Here is a 19,058-nt window from a genome sequence, read left to right as displayed (position 1 = left end):
GGAGAGCTAATTAGCTCAAGCCCATGCTCCGTTCCCCCCTCCGGGTAGAGTACAAGCCTCACTGGCCAGGCTGCAGTTTTATTGGAGTCATAAAGCTAAATATGGCTAGGGGCTAAGCTAATCAAAAGAGGACCATCGGACTCTCCCAAAACGTTTGTTTGGTGTGTAAAACCCTCTAATCCAGATAAGTAAAGAAGAGCGATGGATCCTCACTCAAACATATGTTGTGTAATGTAGCTATGCAATCCAAGTTAACGGTCTTTTGTGCTTTGTGCCTGCCTTGTATCATAGTCAGAATTATAATGGCTTGAGTGCTAACTATGCTTACTGTAGATGCCCTTGTACTGAGGGTGCGTTCAGGATCGCAATGTTTTGAGCTTCGACCTAAATGCTTTGGTGTTGACCAGCATACAAGGCCAAATCCTTTACAGCTAGAATCCTTCGTTTCTATAGACATTTTTGGACTTATAAATTAATGATGTATGTCCATTGATTCTTTAAGAATGTAACTTAGAAATGACTTATTAGCTTAGTTAAACAGTCGAACCCCATCAAAACCCTACATAGTAGCTTGTTTTTTACTCCTATGTTTGTAAACAAACACTGTAGCCTCAACTTGGTTAAAACTATCATTTTGATATCGTAGATGGTCAGTCCTTTCATCTCTATGAATTTGAGTGGTTACATTTGTTATTTGAGTGGTTACGCTTTGTTTCATTGAATGATTCTAGCTTTAACAGTTTAAAACATTGTATTCCACCTGTAGACCGCCATGTCTAGATTTGAGGCTGTGTTGTAGGACCCCAATACACCACCACTGGTTCAGGTTAAGACAGGTTCACAAAACTATCATCATCCTGAACGCAGCTCTGTTCAAAGCACAGTATGTTGCTAAACTCTCTCCTTCACATACTCCTCCAAAAAGCCTATTGGGAAGCCATAGAGGGCTTTGTGTTACAAACTGACAGTAAAGATGTATGACCTTCCACTGTCCTCCTAAATAACTAAACTGCAGTCCGACCCGGGGAAGGAAAGCAATAAAGCTTCTACTACTATTACTAATCTAGCTGCTGAAGAAAATAATTTGAGCCCCCTGTGAGAATTGGCCTTGCAGTTTCTCTGACTGCCTGGCAGAATGGATGGAGAGAGAGAGAGAGAGAGGCTCTTGGTTCACTTTGATGCTACATCCATTTACTGTGGGGTCTGGAGAGCACTGGGTTTTCTCTCTGGCGAGCCTGTTTCTATACGAGAGGGAGTGTGACTTGGGATTGGTGTGTTAGAAGTGTTCTTGTCACATTCTAAGTCTGGACAGGGATATAGGGAGAGATGATTATAGAAGGGAATAGAATCAAATAGAACATGATGGATTTAGACAATCTATTATTACATTACAATGCAGAGACGTTGCATAAAGGCTTCACACAATGAGATTGATGTACAGAACATTAAAGCATGAACATCATTGATCAGTTGTAAATGTCAGAAATGTCTGTTTGTGTATTTTAGTCCTCCAGCTAAACGGGTAGCAGGCAGGGAGATGGTGGATGGAATCAGTCACCATGTAGTCTTATAGTGCTGTAATTACAGTGCTCTGTGCAATCTGGTCTCTATTGTAAACCAGGATGGTGTTCTTAGGTGTGAATACCATTCCTCCTCCGCTAACCTCAGCTCACACACGAACACACACACAAACGAACAAACGCATCCCCTCGAGTAAATCCCCCCGGCCTGCACACTCAAATGCCCATGTCACACACACACACACACACACACACACACACACACACACACACACACACACACACACACACACACACACACACACACACACACCACCACATGTCCCTAGTCTCCTGGCAGCTCCCAGTCCCCATAAGCTTTATTGGTATATTTAGTCAACTTGTGCTCATTGCTCAGTCCAATAGGTTCCATTTGTCTGAACTCCAGTTAGAGGAAATGGTGTACTTCAGCTCAGGGAGGGAGAGGGGGAGATCTCTCTCTGCCAGAGATAATGAGCACCACAGGGTCCCAGCCATGAATACTCTCTTCCCCCTCTTCATCACAGCAATGAATACTCTCTTCCCCTCGTCATCACACAGCAATGAATACTCTCTTCCCCCTCTTCACACAGCAATGATTACTCTCTTCCCCCTCTTCACACAGCAATGAATACTCTCTTCCCCTCGTCATCACACAGCAATGAATACTCTCTTCCCCTCGTCATCACACAGCAATGAATACTCTCTTCCCCTCGTCATCACACAGCAATGAATACTCTCTTCCCCTCGTCATCACACAGCAATGAATACTCTCTTCCCCTCGTCATCACACAGCAATGAATACTCTCTTCCCCTCGTCATCACACAGCAATGAATACTCTCTTCCCCCTCGTCATCACACAGCAATGAATACTCTCTTCCCCCTCGTCATCACACAGCAATGAATACTCTCTTCCCCCTCGTCATCACACAGCAATGAATACTCTCTTCCCCTCGTCATCACACAGCAATGAATACTCTCTTCCCCCTCGTCATCACACAGCAATGAATACTCTCTTCCCCCTCTTCATCACACAGCAATGAATACTCTCTTCCCCTCGTCATCACACAGCAATGAATACTCTCTTCCCCTCGTCATCACACAGCAATGAATACTCTCTTCCCCCTCGTCATCACACAGCAATGAATACTCTCTTCCCCCTCTTCATCACACAGCAATGAATACTCTCTTCCCCCTCTTCATCACACAGCAATGAATACTCTCTTCCCCCTCGTCATCACACAGCAATGAATACTCTATTCCCTCTCTTCATTACACAGCAATGAATACTCTCTTCCCCCTCTTCATCACACAGCAATGAATACTCTCTTCCCCCTCTTCATCACAGCAATGAATACTCTCTTCCCCCTCTTCACACAGCAATATATACTCTCTTCCCCTCGTCATCACACAGCAATGAATACTCTCTTCCCCTCGTCATCACACAGCAATGAATACTCTCTTCCCCTCGTCATCACACAGCAATGAATACTCTCTTCCCCTCGTCATCACACAGCAATGAATACTCTCTTCCCCCTCGTCATCACACAGCAATGAATACTCTCTTCCCCCTCGTCATCACACAGCAATGAATACTCTCTTCCCCCTCGTCATCACACAGCAATGAATACTCTCTTCCCCCTCGTCATCACACAGCAATGAATACTCTCTTCCCCCTCGTCATCACACAGCAATGAATACTCTCTTCCCCCTCGTCATCACACAGCAATGAATACTCTCTTCCCCCCCGTCATCACACAGCAATGAATACTCTCTTCCCCCCCGTCATCACACAGCAATGAATACTCTCTTCCCCCCCGTCATCACACAGCAATGAATACTCTCTTCCCCCCCGTCATCACACAGCAATGAATACTCTCTTCCCCCCCGTCATCACACAGCAATGAATACTCTCTTCCCCCCCGTCATCACACAGCAATGAATACTCTCTTCCCCCCCCGTCATCACACAGCAATGAATACTCTCTTCCCCCCCGTCATCACACAGCAATGAATACTCTCTTCCCCCCCGTCATCACACAGCAATGAATACTCTCTTCCCCCCCGTCATCACACAGCAATGAATACTCTCTTCCCCCCCTTCATCACACAGCAATGAATACTCTCTTCCCCCCCTTCATCACACAGCAATAAATACTCTTTCTCTCGCAGTAGTCTCGACAACACCGCACTGCGTAGGCAGTAGTCTCGACAACACCGCACTGCGTAGGCAGTAGTCTCGACAACACCGCACTGCGTAGGCAGTAGTCTCGACAACACCGCACTGCGTAAGCAGTAGTCCCGTCTCAAACTGTTCCCCAATAGATACTGCACAAAGCAGGCCAATGAGTGGCTGACAACTGCACTCTATAATAACATTATAGCTCTGGTTTAGAGTACAGTATGAACATCCATGCTGTTTACAAGATACTTCTGTGTATATATAGTGTGATTAGTGGAATTGTCTATTTCAGCCATACATATTGCTGATCGGTATATAAAATCAAGCGCACAGCCATGCAATCTCCATAGACAAACATTGACAGTAGAATGGCCCTTACTGAAGAGCTCAGTGACTGTCAACGTGACACACGTCATAGGATGCCACCTTTCCAACAAGTCAGTTCATAACATTTCTGCTCTGCTAGAGCTACCCACGTCAACTGTAAGTGCTGTTATTGTAAAGTGGAAACCTCTAGGAGCAACTCCTGCTCAGCCGCGAAGTGGTAGGCCACACAAGCTCAGGGTCCGTTGAGTGCTAAAGCACGTAGCGCGTAAAAATCATCTGTCCTTGGTTGCAACACTCACAACCAAATACCAAACTGTCTCTAGAAGGAACGTCAGCACAGTAACTGTTCGTCGGGAGCGTCATGAAATGGGTTTCCATGGCCGAGCAGCCGCACACAAGCCTAAGATTACCATGCGCAACGCCAAGCGTTGGCTAGAGTGGCGTAACGCTTGCCGCCATTGGACTCTGGAGCAGTGGAAACACATTCTCTGGAGTGATGAATCACACTTCGCCATCTGGCAGTCCGACGGACAAATCTGGTTTTGCCGGGTGCCAGGAAAACGCTACCTGTCCGAATCAATAGTGCCAACTGTAAAGTTGGTGGAGGAGGAATAGTGGTCTGGGGCTGTTTTTCATGGTTCGGACCCCTTTAGTTTCAGTTATTAAGGGAGATCTCAACGCTTCAGCATACAATGACATTCTAGATGATTCTGTGCTTACAACTTTGTGGCAACCGTTTGGGGAAGGCCATTTCCTGTTTCAGCATGACAATGCCCCCGAAATGGTTTGTCGATCAGTGTGGATTCCAGTTAGATAATGTGCTGCTAGTCAGAACAAGATATATTCCATTTAGACAACGTGCTGCCACTCAGAACCTTATATATTCCAGTTAGACTACGGGGTGCCACTCAGAACCTTATATATTTCAGTTAGACTGCGGGGTGCCACTCAGAACCTTATATATTCCAGTTAGGCTACGTGGTGCCACTCAGAACCTTATATATTTCAGTTAGACTGCGGGGTGCCACTCAGAACCTTATATATTCCAGTTAGACTACGGGGTGCCACTCAGAACCTTATATATTCCAGTTAGACTACGGGGTGCCACTCAGAACCTTATATATTCCAGTTAGACTACGGGGTGCCACTCAGAACCTTATATATTTCAGTTAGACTGCGGGGTGCCACTCAGAACCTTATATATTCCAGTTAGACTACGGGGTGCCACTCAGAACCTTATATATTCCAGTTAGACTGCGGGGTGCCACTCAGAACCTTATATATTCCAGTTAGGATACGGGGTGCCACTCAGAACCTTATATATTCCAGTTAGGATACGGGGTGCCACTCAGAACCTTATATATTCCAGTTAGGATACGGGGTGCCACTCAGAACCTTATATATTCCAGTTAGACTACGGGGTGCCACTCAGAACCTTATATATTCCAGTTAGACTACGGGGTGCCACTCAGAACCTTATATATTCCAGTTAGACTACGGGGTGCCACTCAGAACCTTATATATTCCAGTTAGACTACGGGGTGCCACTCAGAACCTTATATATTCCAGTTAGACTACGGGTGCCACTCAGAACCTTATATATTCCAGTTAGACTGCGGGGTGCCACTCAGAACCTTATATATTCCAGTTAGACTACGGGGTGCCACTCAGAACCTTATATATTCCAGTTAGACTACGGGGTGCCACTCAGAACCTTATATATTCCAGTTAGACTACGGGTGCCACTCAGAACCTTATATATTCCAGTTAGGCTACGTGGTGCCACTCAGAACCTTATATATTCCAGTTAGACTACGGGGTGCCACTCAGAACCTTATATATTCCAGTTAGGATACGTGGTGCCACTCAGAACATTGCTCAGATGGTTGGAGGATGGAGTTTAATTAGAGTTGTAGGTAAGACTTATTTAAACCACGACTGAATTACCTGTAGGCTATTATCTGTAAGTTTCTCTGGATAAGAGCGCCTGCTAAATGATCATGTCATTATATTATAGAACAGTTAGCCTGGCTGATTACGCTGTTGAACCCACCCTCTGTTCCCCCAGAGTAGAAAGGACCTTATCCACCCAACTGTTAAACACAATCAGTCTGTGGTCCACATGTGAATGGGATGTGAATGGTATGCTATTGGAGAGCTGTGAAGGCTGATACAGAGGCTTGACTTGACACTACTCGCCAACATCACAGCTATTATACCTTGGTTACAGAGGTCACGTCTTATCAGAGCACTGAGCTGCCCCCCCCCCACTCACAATCCTACTGACACACACAATCCGAATTACACACACACTCAGGCACTCTCCCTCCACAATCCTACTTACACACACTCGGGCACACACACACACATACACACACAGTCACCCTCCTCAGAGCCACACTCCAATTACACTGTAAAGGACAAGGCTGAGACACAGCGCTCTGCATGACCTTGTTACAGGAGAGATGGATGAGGCCATTTATCTCCACAGACGATCAAATAACTTGACCCTGCCCTCATTACCCTGGTCTGGGGTAGAACTCTGTCTGTACACAACTCTCCATAGGATGAGACACTGTAATTATAGCCAGTTTTTAACTACTTTGAGATGCTTTGTTATAAAAAGACTACAGGGAAGATGGAGGTAGAGATGAGGACTTTGTTTTGTGTTTTCCTGGTTGGATAACATGTCTTAAGGATTGCTATTTAGTTAAAGGGTCAGGGGAAGTTGAAGCCAAAGTTGTTCCGTTTTCAAATGGTTTGTTCTCCCTTCACTGGCAAGTAAGGATGGAAAAGAGACTGGGTGGTGCTGAAATGGAAAAGAGACTGGGTGGTGCTGAAATGGAAAAGAGACTGGGTGGTGATGAAATGGGTGGTGCTGAAATGGGTGGAGCTGAAATGGGTGGAGCCGAAATGGGTGGAGCCGAAATGGGTGGAGCCGAAATGGGTGGAGCCGAAATGGGTGGAGCCGAAATGGGTGGAGCCGAAATGGGTGGAGCCGAAATGGGTGGAGCCGAAATGGGTGGAGCCGAAATGGGTGGAGCCGAAATGGAAAAGAGACTGGGTGGAGCCGAAATGGAAAAGAGACTGGGTGGAGCCGAAATGGAAAAGAGACTGGGTGGAGCCGAAATGGAAAAGAGACTGGGTGGAGCGGAAATGGAAAAGAGACTGGGTGGAGCCGAAATGGAAAAGAGACTGGGTGGAGCTGAAATGGAAAAGAGACCGGGTACTATAGACGATTGGATTTAGCTATGAGTCCCTGCGTTGTCTCTTCCTCCGTCTCTACCGTCCAAGTTTTCAGTGAAGCGTGATGTTATCTGATTCCATTTGATTTTCCAGTTCTCACTAACTGTTCTATCACGTAGCCTGCAGCTGGGAACACAGTGTTGTTTAACAGCCTGTTATGGAGCGTTACCCTTCACATTACAAGAGGAGAACATGATAGGTAATCTCACATTTAAATTATTTCTCAGTAGACAGTTATACACACCCACACACACTATTTTATTTGTTTATTTGATTTAACCTTTATTTAACTGGGCAAGTCAGTTAGGAACAAATTCGTATTTACAATGAGGGCCTTTGGGGACGGAGGCTGGGATTAAAAAGAAATAAAAAAGAAATAAAATCACGGCAAGAGACAACACTACATAGAGACCTAATACAACAACATAACATGGTAACAACACAACACGACATAGAGACCTAATACAACAACATAACATGGTAACAACACAACACTACATAGAGACCTAATACAACAACATAACATGGTAACAACACAACACTACATAGAGACTTCAGACAACAACACAACATGGTAACAACACTACATAGAGACCTCAGACAACAACACAACATGGTAACAACACAGCACTACATAGAGACCTCAGACAACACAACATGGTAACAACACATGACAACAACACAACATGGTAAAAACACATTACATTTACATTTACATTTAAGTCATTTAGCAGACGCTCTTATCCAGAGCGACTTACAAATTGGTGCATTCACCTTATGACATCCAGTGGAACAACCACTTTACAATAGTGCATCTAAATCTTTTAAGGGGGGGGGGGGGGTCAGAAGGATTACTTTATCCTATCCTAGGTATTCCTTGAAGAGGTGGGGTTTCAGGTGTCTCCGGAAGGTGGTGATTGACTCCGCTGTCCTGGCGTCGTGAGGGAGTTTGTTCCACCATTGGGGTGCCAGAGCAGCGAACAGTTTTGACTGGGCTGAGCGGGAACTGTACTTCCTCAGTGGTAGGGAGGCGAGCAGGCCAGAGGTGGATGAACGCAGTGCCCTTGTTTGGGTGTAGGGCCTGATCAGAGCCTGAAGGTACTGAGGTGCCGTTCCCCTCACAGCTCCGTAGGCAAGCACCATGGTCTTGTAGCGGATGCGAGCTTCAACTGGAAGCCAGTGGAGAGAGCGGAGGAGCGGGGTGACGTGAGAGAACTTGGGAAGGTTGAACACCAGACGGGCTGCGGCGTTCTGGATGAGTTGTAGGGGTTTAATGGCACAGGCAGGGAGCCCAGCCAACAGCGAGTTGCAGTAATCCAGACGGGAGATGACAAGTGCCTGGATTAGGACCTGCGCCGCTTCCTGTGTGAGGCAGGGTCGTACTCTGCGGATGTTGTAGAGCATGAACCTACAGGAACGGGCCACCGCCTTGATGTTAGTTGAGAACGACAGGGTGTTGTCCAGGATCACGCCAAGGTTCTTAGCGCTCTGGGAGGAGGACACAATGGAGTTGTCAACCGTGATGGCGAGATCATGGAACGGGCAGTCCTTCCCCGGGAGGAAGAGCAGCTCCGTCTTGCCGAGGTTCAGCTTGAGGTGGTGGTCCGTCATCCACACTGATATGTCTGCCAGACATGCAGAGATGCGATTCGCCACCTGGTCATCAGAAGGGGGAAAGGAGAAGATTAATTGTGTGTCGTCTGCATAGCAATGATAGGAGAGACCATGTGAGGTTATGACAGAGCCAAGTGACTTGGTGTATAGCGAGAATAGGAGAGGGCCTAGAACAGAGCCCTGGGGGACACCAGTGGTGAGAGCACGTGGTGAGGAGACAGATTCTCGCCACGCCACCTGGTAGGAGCGACCTGTCAGGTAGGACGCAATCCAAGCGTGGGCCGCGCCGGAGATGCCCAACTCGGAGAGGGTGGAGAGGAGGATCTGATGGTTCACAGTATCGAAGGCAGCCGATAGGTCTAGGAGGATGAGAGCAGAGGAGAGAGAGTTAGCTTTAGCAGTGCGGAGCGCCTCCGTGATACAGAGAAGAGCAGTCTCAGTTGAATGACTAGTCTTGAAACCTGACTGATTTGGATCAAGAAGGTCATTCTGAGAGAGATAGCGGGAGAGCTGGCCAAGGACGGCACGTTCGAGAGTTTTGGAGAGAAAAGAAAGAAGGGATACTGGTCTGTAGTTGTTGACATCGGAGGGATCGAGTGTAGGTTTTTTCAGCAGGGGTGCAACTCTCGCTCTCTTGAAGACGGAAGGGACGTAGCCAGCGGTCAAGGATGAGTTGATGAGCGAGGTGAGGTAAGGGAGAAGGTCTCCGGAAATGGTCTGGAGAAGAGAGGAGGGGATAGGGTCAAGCGGGCAGGTTGTTGGGCGGCCGGCCGTCACAAGACGCGAGATTTCATCTGGAGAGAGAGGGGAGAAAGAGGTCAGAGCACAGGGTAGGGCAGTGTGAGCAGAACCAGCGGTGTCGTTTGACTTAGCAAACGAGGATCGGATGTCGTCGACCTTCTTTTCAAAATGGTTGACGAAGTCATCTGCAGAGAGGGAGGAGGGGGGAGGAGGGGGAGGAGGATTCAGGAGGGAGGAGAAGGTGGCAAAGAGCTTCCTAGGGTTAGAGGCAGATGCTTGGAATTTAGAGTGGTAGAAAGTGGCTTTAGCAGCAGAGACAGAAGAGGAAAATGTAGAGAGGAGGGAGTGAAAGGATGCCATGTCCGCAGGGAGGTCTAGTTTTCCTCCATTTCCGCTCGGCTGCCCGGAGCCCTGTTCTGTGAGCTCGCAATGAGTCGTCGAGCCACGGAGCAGGAGGGGAGGACCGAGCCGGCCTGGAGGATAGGGGACATAGAGAGTCAAAGGATGCAGAAAGGGAGGAGAGGAGGGTTGAGGAGGCAGAATCAGGAGATAGGACACCCCCCCACACATACAGACACTCTGACACATGGTAACACAACACTACATAGAGACCTAAGACAACAACACAACATGGTAACACAACACTACATAGAGACCTAAGACAACAACACAACATGATAACACAACACTACATAGAGACCTAAGACAGCAACACAACATGGTAACAACGCATGACAACACAACATGGTAACAACACAACACTACATAGCGACCTAAGACAACACAACATGGTAACAACACATGACAACAACACATGGTAACAACACTACACTATATAGAGACCTAAGACAACAACACAACATGGTAGCAACACATGACAACATGGTAGCAACACAACATGGCAGCAGCACAAAACATGGTACAAACATTGGGCACAGACAACAGCACAAAGGGCAAGAAGGTAGAGACAACAATACATCACGCTAAGCAGCATGTCAGTAAGAGTGTCCATGATTGAGTCTTTGAATGAAGAGATTGAGATGAAACTGTCCAGTTTGAGTGTTTGTTGCAGCTCGTTCCAGTCACTAGGTGCAGCGAACTGAAAAGAGAGACCCGGGGATACCCCCACACAGGCACCCAAACACAGGCACCCAAACACAGACACACACACGCACCCCGACACCCCCCCACACATACAGACACTCTGACACCCCTCTCCCCTGCTGTATGTTGCAGTTCCACCGGAGTTCCTGAAGAGGCCGGCCAACATCTACGCCCACGAGTCCATGGACATCATGTTTCAGTGTGAGGTCACAGGCTCCCCGGCCCCCACCGTCAAATGGGTCAAAAACGGAGACGCTGTCATTCCCAGCGACTACTTCAAAATCATTGTAAGTTTGTTGTAATGTAAAATGTCATTAGGATGTGTGACGTAAAACCTGTAGTTCAGCTTCTGATCTTTACTGAGGAGAAGTTCTAGTGACATTCTACAGTCTGATACCTCTTAACCAATCGCTTTAACAAGCAGTGCTTCAGCTAGATGCTCAACTGATGTGGTCTTTGATTTACGAGTGGTCGGTCAATCACCATATTGACCTCTCACACAGTCTCCACCTCAAGACATTGACCTATTTCCCTCTCTCTCCACCACCTGATGTTATTGACCTCGCTCTCTCGGTCGCTTTTTCTCTCTTTTTCTCTCTGTCTCTCTCTCTCTCTCTGTCTCTCTCTCTCTGACCCGCAGAATGAACACAACCTGCAGGTGCTGGGTCTGGTCAAGTCTGACGAGGGCTTTTACCAGTGTCTGGCAGAGAACGATGCAGGGAACATGCAGTCCAGCGCTCAGCTCATCATCCTAGAGCACGGTACGTTGGGAGGGGAACCGAATGGACAGGGTTCTAGATAGAAGCCAGTGCTCATTCTGGGGGAGCTTGGTTGTAGTAGTAATCACATTGATGGGTGTTTTGGGGTACATTAGGTTTACTCAAACACAAGGCTGGACACTGGAAATGAGTAGAGCCTAGAATACAGTAGACAATGTGAATATTGAACAAATCTAAGAAGCATGCCCAAAGAGTATATCAAGCAAAGAGAGTAGGACAAGAAAAAGGACAACCCAAAACCTCCAGAGAGAGGGAGAGGTAGGGACAGAAACAAAGACAACCCAAAACCTCCAGGGAGAGGGAGAGGTAGGGACTGAAACAAAGACAACCCAAAACCTCCAGGGAGAGGGAGAGGTAGGGACAGAAACAAAGACAATCCAAAACCTCCAGAGAGAGGGAGAGGTAGGGACAGAAACAAAGACAACCCAAAACCTCCAGGGAGAGGGAGAGGTAGGGACAGAAACAAAGACAATCCAAAACCTCCAGAGAGAGGGAGAGGTAGGGACAGAAACAAAGACAACCCAAAACCTCCAGAGAGAGGTATGGACAGAAACAAAGACAACCCAAAACCTCCAGGGAGAGGTAGGGACAGCAACAAAGACAACCCAAAACCTCCAGGGAGAGGTAGGAACAGAAACAAAGACAACCCAAAACCTCCAGAGAGAGGTATGGACAGAAACAAAGACAACCCAAAACCTCCAGGGAGAGGGAGAGGTAGGAACAGAAACAAAGACAACCCAAAACCTCCAGAGAGAGGTATGGACAGAAACAAAGACAACCCAAAACCTCCAGAGAGAGGGAGAGGTAGGAACAGAAACAAAGACAACCCAAAACCTCCAGGGAGAGGTATGGACAGAAACAAAGCTAATCCAAAACCTCCAGGGAGAGGGAGAGGGAGGGACAGAAACAAAGACAACACCACCAGACACCAGAATAGATTCAGTTCCTAAAAATAGGACTGGGTGTATTAAAACGCCCATGTGGGGGAAAGGGAAAAATACCAATCTGGGGCTGGGTGATGACGAGGTGAAGTTTTTCCTTCTCCATCCTGCTTTTAAAAGTGCTGTTTCTCTGCCAAATCGAGAAGCACCGTACATTATGATTCCAACAACCGGCACATCCACCTACAGATATCTATAGTAGCTACCAAACTAACTGCAGAACTGCATTTCTGTAGGTAACCAGATTTAACACGTGTGAATTGTCCCGTTACTCCTGAGCAGGTTGTTCATGGATTAGCATAAATTGGGGTGTCGGTCAGATAGCTCCCTCCAAACAGTGTTCTCTTCTCCCCGTTGGAAGCACTAAGTCAGAAATAATGATGACCTGCAGCTTTTAAGTAGCATTATGCATATCTCAAATAATTGCTCAACGAGGGAGATCAGCAAGGGGTGTCTTGTGACCTAGAACTTGTTTTTGTTTGGGATCAGTCAGTAAAGCAGACGGTCTGACACACTCGCCTGCCCTCAGCAGGACGTTAGAGAGAGCACTCATCCCATGACATGAAAGGGCTGTTTTAATGATTCCTACTGCCTTTGTAAGGTACAATAGGTTATTGGCTACAGCTGCCAGGCTAGCAGCCCTTTCTCCCCCTACATTACATCATGGTGGCTTCTTCTCATGAAAGTCGAGAGTTCAGTGCCCTGTTAACAGCTACACAAACAGTGAATGTGGGAAGTTCATATTCCCTGAAGAGTGGATGTAAATATCCATCATATGCACCTTGCTTATTTCCATACATTTGATTCCTCCCTGTGTCAGCATGTGGTCCATCAGCATCCTAAACAATCCTATAATTTCTTACAAAAGCTGCCTCACAGAGGTGCCAAAGTAAGTATTCCCTTCCATAGAAACGGCCCAGTTTGACCGTGCTGTTCTGTGAATATCGCTCTCTGAGGCAGCGAGATGATTTTCTTCCTCTAGCTCTGTAAATTGAGAGTAGATCTCTCTGGAACGTATCTTCTCTCCTGTGCCGGGTTAGTGTACACAGATCTTCCTTGGTGCCATCTGTCAACTCTCCCCTCCCGCCGCTCTCTCCTATCAGCCACCTGCTCTGTCCCCTGTGCACCTCTGTCCACTGGGCCAAGTGCTAAATGTGCTGTCCGCTCCGTACTGTCCTCTCTCTTTTCACCCTCACCGGCTGTCCCCCTCACCGCTGGGGGTCCTTATCCGCTCCCTCGTCCCCCTCCTCTCTTGTGCCTCTGTCCTCCTCTCCTGTGTCTCCCCCTTCCGTCGTCCCCCTCCTGTGTCTCCGTCCCCCTCCTCCCCCCTCCTCCTGTGTCTCCCCCTCGTCCCCCTCTTCTCTCCCGTGTCGTCCCCCATCAGATTTGCCCTTTCTCCCTCACTGCTGCCGCGGTTGCATTCGTGTCTATGATAGAAAAAGGGGTTTGAATCATGTCTGTGCTCAGTTGTGTAAAGAATGAATTTAGAAAAAGTTCCAATACTGAACATATTGATTTTCTTTGTATCTTTTTGTAATCCAAACATTTCTTTCCTATTCATCCAAGTTCAGACAGAAAAGCCTCCATGAACGACCATTACTTCACTGAAGAGACCAGAGTAGAAAAAACACTGACACAGACCAGCTCACTGCTACGTTTTTAAAACCCTCAGTTACTTTTTGGAGCCGGAGACCAAAAATAGCCCTCAAATTGCAGTCCGGAGCAATTTTTGTACACATTCCTTCCTTTGCCATGTGTTCTGTGCAATGTAGGGTGACTAGTTACAAACAGATGTTAGAACAGGATAACAGCAGAAATGGACCTGGATGAGACTAATTATATAATGCGAGGCTGGCCAAGTGACCCTAGTTAATTCACCCTGTAAACCGGCCTCACTTTCTCCTGTGCTCTCCTATAATGGTGAGGAGCAGAGCCTTTTAAAAGGCGTAGTTAGTATTGTTACTGCCACCATTTAGAACTATTTGAGTCAGGCCACCACACGTTGTTAGGTGTTGCTAGTTTAGCATCTTATTGGTCTCTGTAGTCATTTGTGGTCTATACATGTCTGGTTTTCTAGTCATTTACAGTCAAGTGTGTATATTATATGGCTGGGTTTTAGATTGACATTGTAATTGAAAACTAAGAACAAAACGTAGTCAACATATACTGCGTTCAGTATTGGAGGGGCAGTCAGTATTGGAGGGGAGCTAATGCAGGAAACCGGCGAATGAACAGGCATTGGGGATGTTGTTTGCTCCTCTGCCCTCTGCCTTTTCCTCCCACATTCATTCAAGAGATGTTCTTCTCTTTTGCATTTGAATGCTTGTTTTTCTCCCCTCAGCATGTAAGCACCCCTTCAGATATTCAAGTGCTCCTCTCTCAGCATACAGAATATGTTTTGACCCCCCCGGTTCGGAGGCTCCCGCTGTAGAAGGGAATTGTATAGGATAATCAAATACCAGCAGGAGTTGATTGGCTGAGTCTACTTCATCTCACACTTATAGGACTCCTGTTTTTTAAAATATGGTGTCTGTTATACCAGGGTAGTGCATCTGTTATACCGGGGTAGCGCGTCTGTTGTACCGGGGTAGCGCGTCTGTTGTACCGGGGTAGCGCGTCTGTTGTACCGGGGTAGCGCGTCTGTTGTACCGGGGTAGCGCGTCTGTTGTACCGGGGTAGGGCGTCTGTTGTACCGGGGTAGGGCGTCTGTTGTACCGGGGTAGCGCGTCTGTTGTACCGGGGTAGCGCGTCTGTTGTACCGGGGTAGCGCGTCTGTTGTACCGGGGTAGCGCGTCTGTTGTACCGGGGTAGCGCGTCTGTTGTACCGGGGTAGGGCGTCTGTTGTACCGGGGTAGGGCGTCTGTTGTACCGGGGTAGCGCGTCTGATATCTGTCTGTCTATTGTACCAGGGTAGCGGGTCAGGTGTCTGTGTTCTACCAGGGTAGTGTATTGTACCAGGGTAGCGGGTCAGGTGTCTGTGTTCTACCAGGGTAGTGTATTGTACCAGGGTAGTGGGTCAGGTGTCTGTAGTTTACCAGGGGTAGTGTATTGGACCAGGGGTAGTGTATTGGACCACGGTAGTGAGTCAGGTGTCTGTAGTTTACCAGGGTAGTGAGTCAAGTGTCTGTATTGGACCAGGGTAGTGTATTGTAGTGTATTGCATTGGACCAGGGTAGTGGGTGGAGTGGATAAAACCAAGAAGAGCTCAGTCACACCGGGGCTTTAACAGGAATCAGTCATTCCACCCATAATGACCAGTACTCTACCCCCCCCCCCCCCCCCCCCCCCCACACACACACAAACACACACAGCCTCTTCCCTCCTCTCTTTTTTCCCCTTCTTCCCCATCTCTCTTCCTCACCCTCTCCCTCTCCCCCTCCCTCAGCACATTGTCCCAGTCAGTCCCCACCCAGAGCAGAAAACCACTCTAGTCAACACTAAACTGACAGGACACAGAGCACTTTCACCACAGCCAAACACAAATGCCTGTTGAGAAATGGACTTTCTCCATCTAATGACTGGCTGAGTGCTTTTTTTGTTTTGCAGAGCGTGGGAGCAGTCGGATGATAAATTGAAATCAGTGGTGTTGGAATTCAGAGGCTGACATAGTGATAGATCAGAGAGGGGGAGATCTCCGCTGCCAGGCTTGCCAGCCAAGCTGCTGGGGAAGTTTTCAGTTGGGCATAGCAGAGTGGGATAGAATCAATAGGATATTATAGAGTATAATTTAACCTAGCAGGGCTGTTTTTGATGGATGTGTTTTTGCGATCAGTAAGTTAAAACTGATTAGACTGGAAAGAGAGGAACTATAGTATCTACAGAATACTACTACAGCAGAGAATAGTACTGCGGCAGAGAATAGTACTGCGGCAGAGAATAGTACTGCGGCAGAGAATAGTACTGCGGCAGAGAATAGTACTGCGGCAGAGAATAGTACTGCGGCAGAGAATAGTACTGCGGCCCAGAATAGTACTGCGGCCCAGAATAGTACTGCCGCCCAGAATAGTACTGCGGCCCAGAATAGTACTGCGGCCCAGAATGCCACTACAGTATACTACTACAGCCTTCCCAGTTACAACGAAGATGAGAGGAAGCAGTGCTAAAAATAAAATTTAGGGACTCCTATGGGGCTCTGTACAACCCAACAAGAACACAAATGTAAACCCCTAGTGTCTGTCAGGGGGATAGAAGCTGTATCTTCAGGCCGGGCTCAGGGACAGGGCGACCAGACACTATTTGTGTTGTGTGTCACTGTGGCGTCTGTAGCAGCGGCTGTAAAGTCATAAAGCGAGCAGTGGTCCCCGTGCGACGCTCACAGCCATGTAAATGTGACAGTTTTACGCGCCCCGCATCTTGCCCCCCTCTCAATCCGAAGGCCTCGGAGAAGAGAGGGAGAGTGAGTCAGAGAGATGGCGAATTGAATCAGAGCGACTGTTGGTTTTACAGCTACGCACTCTGACAAGGGCCTTTTTATTCGCCTTGGAAGATGGATGGTGGACCAGCTAGTGTGATATTAGTTTATATGGAGTACGTTCAAGATTGGAAATGAAATGTTTTGAAAATGTTAGAAATGTATAGAAATGAGGTTAGTCCAAACATACAGCCTACAGTAGTAACGTGCAAGGTATTCTTAGTGCCCCATCAATAGTAAATACACTAAATAGTGGTGTTACCCAGAAGGCTCGGCCCACCTACAGGAAGTAATGGTAGTGTTACCCAGAAGGCTCGGCCCACCTACAGGAAGTAAAGATAGTTTTACCCAGAAGGCTCGGTCCACCTACGGTAAGTAATGGTAGTGTTACCCAGAAGGCTCAGCCCACCTACAGTAAGTAATGGTAGTGTTACCCAGAAGGCTCAGCCCACCTACGGTAAGTAATGGTAGTGTTACCCAGAAGGCTCAGCCCACCTACGGTAAGTAATGGTAGTGTTACCCAGAAGGCTCAGCCCACCTACGGTAAGTAATGGTAGTGTTACCCAGAAGGCTCAGCCCACCTACAGTAAGTAATGGTAGTGTTACCCAGAAGGCTCAGCCCACCTACAGTAAGTAATGGTAGTGTTACCCAGAAGGCTCAGCCCACCTACAGGAAGTAATGGTAGTGTTACCCAGAAGGCTCAGCCCACCTACAGTAAGTAATGGTAGTGTTACCCAGAAGGCTCAGCCCACCTACGGTAAGTAATGGTAGTGTTACCCAGAAGGCTCAGCCCACCTACAGTAAGTAATGGTAGTGTTACCCAGAAGGCTCAGCCCACCTACAGTAAGTAATGGTAGAAGAAACACAGACAACCCTAACTAGAACACCCACTTCCTCCTACCTCTGATTACTGGGCCTGTGTGGTTTCCACTGTGAGCAGTTAGGCAGCTGATCAGAAGAGTGTGGTTTCCACTGTGTGTGTGTGTGTATGTATTTGTATTTACCACACTCTGTTCAAGGACCGTGAACGTGGGTTTGACTGCCAATTTGCTCCCTTGGGCTTTGTGTACTCTACAATGGTTAGGACCGGCAGTGGTTGGTTCCTGAAGCTTATTATTCTTTGTATATTTTCCCTGATTGTTCATTCCGGCAGGGTAGCCTAGTGGTTAGAGCGTTGGACTAGTAACCGAAAGGTTGCAAGTTCAAATCCCCGAGCTGACGAGGTACAAATCTGTCGTTCTGCCCCTGAACAAGGCAGTTAACCCACTGTTCCTAGACCTTCATTGAAAATAAGAATTTGTTCTCAACTGACTTGCCTAGTTAAATAAAGATTTTACTTTTTTTTTTAAATCCATCTCTGAGATTCATTTGCTTACACGAGGACAGAATATTACCATCTGTGTGTTTTTCTGTTATTCTGTATGATAATTCAACCCTCTTTCTTTTTACAATGGAAACTGAAAGGTTATGTTTCTTTCCAGTTTACTGTATCTTTTCATTGCTTTTTTTTCAAGGTCACACTTTCAACCTTGTTATCGCGGACGTTTTTAGCCCTGACCTGGGCTTGGTGTGTCACCTGCCTCAGCCTCACGCGCCAGTCACACCTTCCCTATCACTTTATCACTCACACTCCCTCCAGGATGCTGGTTGCTGTTGTTGGATAGCACCCATCCCCGGAGTCTACTTTCAGGGCTCTATTCGGCCTAAATGGGTGGAAGCGCCACGTTGCGCAAAAACAAAGCTCTTCCTTTATACCCCGACAGGTCACCTGACCCCCAGCGGGGCCCCTGGGCTCCTGGCTCAGAGATGAGAGGCGTTGCCAGGCTAGCGTTTCCTTTTCACGTCAACCGCCCCCTGTCGTGCCACCCTCCCTCTACGCATATTGACCATCAGGCAACATTCCAGGGTGGTATATAATAGGCTACCCGCCTCGATGTCCCTATGCGTGACATCCATCCCACATAGACCAACCCAGCGACCCCGATTACACTGAATCCAGGGGGGGTTCCTCTCTGAGTTACACTAACAATTCATTTATTTGGACCTTTCCTCTCCTGTTGGGAGAAACCTGGCACAAGCACCCCTGAGATATCGAACCACTTACCGTACTGTACACAGTTACGTGTTGAGAATTCAATTCACACACCAGGTAATAAGAACCTGCGGCCTGTTGG

The 19,058-nt window shown here is 47.5% G+C and overlaps 1 protein-coding gene across 1 annotated transcript in view; it reads left to right on the top strand.

Annotated features, from left to right (window-relative positions):
- LOC129834863 (neogenin-like) overlaps nt 1-19,058 on the top strand; it is a 211,934-nt gene that overhangs the window by 143,519 nt on the left and 49,357 nt on the right. Inside the window, exons 6-7 of the mRNA XM_055900197.1 lie at nt 10,885-11,039; nt 11,393-11,513. Of these exons, the coding sequence (XP_055756172.1) occupies nt 10,885-11,039; nt 11,393-11,513 (276 nt within the window). The remainder of the gene's footprint in view (nt 1-10,884; nt 11,040-11,392; nt 11,514-19,058) is intronic.

Source organism: Salvelinus fontinalis, chromosome 35, assembly GCF_029448725.1.
Source record: "Salvelinus fontinalis isolate EN_2023a chromosome 35, ASM2944872v1, whole genome shotgun sequence".
Taxonomy (NCBI): Eukaryota; Metazoa; Chordata; class Actinopteri; order Salmoniformes; family Salmonidae; genus Salvelinus; species Salvelinus fontinalis.
Note: the sequence above shows the minus strand (reverse complement) of the source record. Positions and strands in the feature narration are given on the sequence as shown.